The sequence below is a fragment of the Echinops telfairi genome, unplaced genomic scaffold (genome assembly GCF_000313985.2).
Source record: "Echinops telfairi isolate 266 unplaced genomic scaffold, ASM31398v2 ScPeMD7_27;HRSCAF=92, whole genome shotgun sequence".
Lineage (NCBI taxonomy): Eukaryota > Metazoa > Chordata > Mammalia > Afrosoricida > Tenrecidae > Echinops > Echinops telfairi.
This window is the reverse complement of record NW_022103924.1, coordinates 188,818-194,697: the sequence shown is the minus strand read 5'-3', so window position 1 is coordinate 194,697 and position 5,880 is coordinate 188,818. Positions and strand designations below refer to the sequence as shown.

At 35.0% G+C, this 5,880-nt stretch overlaps 1 protein-coding gene across 1 annotated transcript in view; it reads right to left on the bottom strand.

The window, feature by feature from the left end:
• Positions 1–234: 234 nt before the first annotated feature.
• The window catches only part of CKS2 (CDC28 protein kinase regulatory subunit 2), a 7,222-nt gene continuing 1,576 nt past the window's right edge, over positions 235–5,880 (bottom strand). Inside the window, exons 2-3 of the mRNA XM_004714589.2 lie at positions 1,448–1,575; positions 235–587 (exon numbers count right to left, since the gene is read on the bottom strand). Coding sequence (XP_004714646.1) covers positions 535–587; positions 1,448–1,575 — 181 coding nt within the window. The 3' untranslated portion in view covers positions 235–534. The remainder of the gene's footprint in view (positions 588–1,447; positions 1,576–5,880) is intronic.

Genomic DNA, 5,880 nt, shown 5'->3' with positions numbered 1-5,880 from the left:
TCATGATGAATCTGGCTAAGATGATAAGGAAATAAACTGACTAAATTGAGTCAACTATTGTTCAACATGTGCCAATTGAAACCACAAGTACGTGGAGTATAGCAATGCTTCCATCATATAAACCTATTTTAAATTTATTTATAATTTTATATATTAAGCTTATTTCCTCAGGTTAAAAAGTACAAAACCAAAATCTGTAAACAATCTCAACAGTCACCAAGAAAGTAAATGTCATTAACTTCCAATAGTAACAAATGAAACACAGTAACTTTATTATAAACAAAAGTAACAAGGTAAAAATTCAACAGGCAATTTACTTATACTCAAAAAAACTAAGGAAATTTGTGTCTTAAACACCTTATAGTAATCTATTTGCAGTTACATTTAACTGAGCTTTGTTGCTGTGGAGAATACAGCTCATGCACAGGTGTGGACGGAAGATTTGTACATCTTTCAAGTATTCACTGAATACTACACCATATATACACATAAACATTAAACTTGAAGATTTAATTGAACATCCCTATATAATCTTCATTTTTGTTGTTCTTTTGGAAGCGGTCGTCTAAAGAGAAGAATATGTGGTTCTGTGGAAAGAAAATATTACATATCATTTTACTACAATATGGTTAATTTTCATTTAACAAAAATTCAAAGTCTAAAATGCGTCAAAGTAAAAAGAATTTTAATCTATAATAAATCAATGGCTGTGAACTGTCTTGAAATGAATTTTGCTTCTAACATCAATGTCACCAATAAAAGATCAAAAGAATAAAACCCAATAGAGTCAAAAAGAAAACCCAATGAGAATATCCAGTTATTTTATGCTTAAAGAAAATCAAAAGTAGTCAAAACCACAGGAAGAACAGTGTATAGCAGATTCCCAAATGTATTTGGCCTACTGCTCCTTTTCAAAAAAAAAGAAAATTACATGAACCACCAATCTTATATTTAGCAGCCCGATCTAGCATGTTTTCACTTTCTGTTCAGTACGGTAAGAGACACCCTCTCTAAACTGAGTCAGATTTGTTGAAATCCAAAAGTAGACTGTCACTCCTTAAAATGTTTATCTAGTTGAAAGTAGTTTGAACTCACCCAGTAACAATTGCTCTTATAAAGATTACAGCCTAGGAAAACCCTTAGAACAGTTCTACTCTATCGCATGGAGTCACCATTTACTCAAAGACACCTAATATTTGAAAGAGATAGAAATGTAGAGACCAAACCTAGTATAGTAGTTTATTTTTCAGTAAGACATGCTGCTATACACATGCAAACGAAGTCTAACTTTGACCTGTTAATCAAATGGGTTTTTTTTTTGTGGTTTGTTTGTTTTGGATGGGGGGCAATGGTGTCATATGATTCTAACAAAATGCTTAAGCACTATTAGTTTTTTAACCATTACTGTTAATTCCATTATTATACTGTACTTAAGTGCAAAACTTACCTGGCTCATGAATCATGTAATGTACCCAGCCTAGACTTTGTTGAACACCAAGTCTCCTCCACTCCTCTTCGGACATTAGATGGGTTTTGGGTACTTGTTTGGAAAGTTCTCTGGGCAACATGACATGCCTGTTAAAAGATACAAATATGAGTGCTTCTTTGTTCAACTATAGTCACTTGTACATGCATCTTTTTAACATTTAAAAATTGAGTGCTTTCTCATCAAAACACTCAAAGCATTTAAAGCAACTCTGATTCTATTACCATTGGTCTCAAACTTGAGAGATTCTACTTTCTACTAACTTTAATTCTGATTAGTCTAAGTTGGGCAGTTGATTACACACACACACACACACACACACACACACACACACACACACACAAAACCATCTTCCATATGGCTAAAGCTGGAGAATAAGCTATACTTACAAAATATGCAAATTTGATCTTTAATGAGAAAACCCATACATATATCTGTTCAATTTTTCCCTTTCCTGTTGACTAGGATATAGATTGATGTGATCAGGAAGGTAAAGTAGAAATCCAGGACGACAATTGTTAATTATAAATTGAGGATGGCTAAGCAGTAAGAGGTATAAAGCCTGGTACTTTATTATAAAGCTGTTACCCCCAACCCCGAACTTTTACATCAGGGGTATGGGGGGGGATCTAATTTAACTTTACAGTTAATGTAGCTTCATTTACTCAACACTAAATATTTGGGGTAGCTACCGTATATGCTTGTATATAAACTGAGTTTTTCAGCACATTTTTAATGCAGTTTTGTGGTAAATTAGGTGCTTTGGCTGATATTCGGGTTGGCTTATACTGGAGTATATATGATATGTCCTTATATACTCTGTAAATTGCATTATACTTCACACAAAATTAAAAGCAGGGAGGGGCGTAAGGAGCGCTGGAACTGCTTGTGATGATCTGTATCCAACTCTTTTTAAGTGATTTAACTATGGAAATGTGTGCTATGTGAATATCATATCAAGAAACTACTAAAAAAATGAAGAAGCATACTTGACCAATGGTTACCATGGGTGAAGGAGGAAAAGTTTTTGCTTAGGAGACATTGCATTTATGGTAATGGTGGTGGAATAATTTGGAAAAGGATATAAATAATGGTTGTACAACATGAAGCGTAGAATCAATGGCACTGAATTATGCATGTAAAAGCTGTTGAATTGGAGACTATTTTGTTGTGTATATTTTGCCACAAGTTAAAACATTATATGAATAACAATGGATAAAGGAAGAAGAAAATGTTCTAGAAGTGATTGTGATGATAGTACAACTTTTCTTGATATAACTGAATTAGTGAATTGTATGACATTTGGATGAAATGTCAATAAAACTTAAAAACCAAAAAAGTGTAAAACATACACATGCACATTTATACTCTGTAATTACACATAGTCCATCAATTTTCCAACAAAGAAGTTACTGACCTATTTCTAACACTGTTTCTATTCAGTTTCCTAAGAAAGTAGACAGGCATCTCTCAGTTTTGGAAATTCTTAAAACAAATACACACACCCTCAGTCTAGTACTTATGGATCAATTTAGTACTGCTCGAAGGGCAAAAGTTAACCTTTCAATTATATTAATAGGCAGCCATGAGGCTAGATCAAATTATGTTGCTTAACATCATAGTCCCTACAACTATACAGGGACTCTTAGCAATGCTTATAGTTACCTCCCTTATTCTTGCAATATTGCTTTAACATCTCCTTGAAAGGCTGTAAGGAGTCCTGGTGGAAGGAGCCCTGGATAAGTGTTGGACTGCTCCTCTCAAGAATGAAGCTATCTGTGACCCCAGAGATTTACACCTTAAGGAAACTCTATATAGGGTACTATGAGTCAGAACAAACTGATGGCAGTAGATAGATTTAAATTTTTAAAATCTACAGGTATTCTACTATCATATTTATACTATATTAATTGTTGATTAGTTTAAAAGAAAAAAATGTAATACTAGTAAGATTTTGGCGCTCTCGGTTAAGTGTTAGATTGCTAGTAGCTCCCATATAAGGATTTGGTTCGATCCTACAACAGTTTATGGTTTATGTGTAAACACATTATTTATCAAAATGCTGTTTAGAAAGAAATTACAAAACACTACATTCTCCATAAACCATGGAAAACAGGGTCTTCTTCAAGGTCTGATAAGGCAACAATATTTAAGTAGCTTCAGGCTTAAATGAGAATTTTACTTGTATTTTGCTGCATATTTTTTAAACTACCGTATATACTTGAGTGTAAGCCAACCCAAATATCCGCTGAGGTACCTAATTTTACAAAAACTGCATTAAAAATGTACTGGAAAACTCGGCTTATACACAAGTCTATATGGTATCTAAATTTCCAAATTCAACAGTACTATGGGCCTGTTATGGAGGAGAGGGAATAAAGAAATCAAAATACAGAGCTAAGAGAACAAACAGCTCATTGTGGATAGCATTTACACCAGATGCTACACCAGCATGTGCAATCCAACCTAGAATCATGCCTCAGTGGTTAGCAGTATAAAGTTCTAATTAAAAGCATCTCACCAAACTCAAACTATACTCGTTGCCATCAAGTCAATTCTGACTCACAACAATTCTCTCTAGAGATTAGTAACTATATTGTTTCAGAAGGGTAATGGACTTGGTCAATTAAACCAAGTCAATTCTAATTTATATTGGTTAAGAATAAATTACTTCAGACCTGACAGGATTTTGTTCTGTAAGTATACACAAATCAATTATTAAACTAGGTCAACATGTTGATAGCAGCCTGGCTTATTTAGGAACTTGTCATCAGTGATTCTGTGAGTAAAATCAAAAGTAAAAATGCTAATTAAGAATTTTAACCTATTAATATTATGCTCTAAACAAAATTTACAATGTTTCTCTGTGCCCCACTCCCCCCTAAAAAAAAACCTGTCAGAGTGGAGTCAGATTCTTAGTAACACAGTAGGACAGGGTGGGGCTGCTCCTTTGTGTGCCCAAGACTGAATCCTTTCGAAAGCAGGCAGCCTCATCTGGCTGGCTGATGGGCTTGAACTACCAACCTTGTGGTCACAGCCCAACACTTAATCCACTAGAGAACCATCTTATTAAAAACAACTGAAGCTGATTGTGTTTCAGAATTAAGATTTTCAGAAAGGTTAAATATTGTTTATTACTGGCTATCCACATCAGGCTATGGATAACATAACTGAACATCAGCACCCATGAGTATATTCACATTGAAAAAAGTATTTTATAGACAAATGAGTTTTCAGAAGTCTTTTGGGTTTCTGAATGATGGACTTGGTGCCAATGTCATCATACTAACTTAATTATCCCAATATATTATGTGATTAAAACTGGAGTATTATAGTTTTACACACACACAGTTAATGGGCTCCTGGTAGCAAGATCAGCAGTTTGAAACCACCAGCCAACTCCACAAGGGAAAGATGAGGTTTTCTACTCGAGTACAGTCATGAAAACCCACAAGGGCAGCTCTTACCCTGTCCTACAGGATTGCTGTCAGATCAACTCAACGGTAGTGAGTTTCTTATGTAAAGATAAAAAGGCAACCTTGGTAGTGGTGCTTAATGCACTAGATTGCTTACCAAAAGTTTCAAAGTTCAAGCCTACCAGTCACTCTGAGAGAAAAGGTGGCAGTCTGCTTCATAAACCCGATAGGACAGTTTTACCGGGTCACTATGAATCAGAACTGACTCTGACAGTGGGCAGTGGTATATGAGGCAGCTTCAAAGAGTTCAATTATTTTTTTCCTCTTGATTTGTTTGGTTTTTTTAAAAATCATTTTATTGGAGGCTCTTACAACTCTTGTTACAACTCTTATTTTTTTAACGAGTTTCAAAGAGTTGCTTGCAGGTATTGTAAAGCTGTCTAGAGAAGCCCTCAGGTTTTGCCCTGTGATGGCAGATTTCATGATATTGGGGAGAGGAGAGGAGGTGGGACCATTCAGGATGTCCTTCTTTGAATAGCAAATCTACCCTTAAAGGATGGAAAGAGACCAAGGCCACTTTACTTGGCCATACCTACTTCTCTTCTCATTTTGTGTCCCAAAATGCAAGATTTGAGTTATTAACCTATAAGGTAATAGTGGTCAAAGCTGTGTCCAAAATTAAAAATCTCTTGCATACAATAAAGCTACTAAATTCTGTTTAAGCTCCTCCACCCCAATCCAATTTGCTATTTTTTCCCACAAAAATACATTCTAGTGCACCATTTCATATTTCAAAAGATAAAGCAAAACCTTCCTTTCTGACCATGTGTTTTTTTCACGCTCCCCTTCTGAACTCTCCAGCGGTTCCCTTGCGGCCTTGCATGCTTTCCAGGGATAACATGTACTATCTCAGACTATATTACCTGAAACTTCCTTTCCCCTCTTAAAAGTTTCTTGGACCAAAAAAAAAAGATAAAC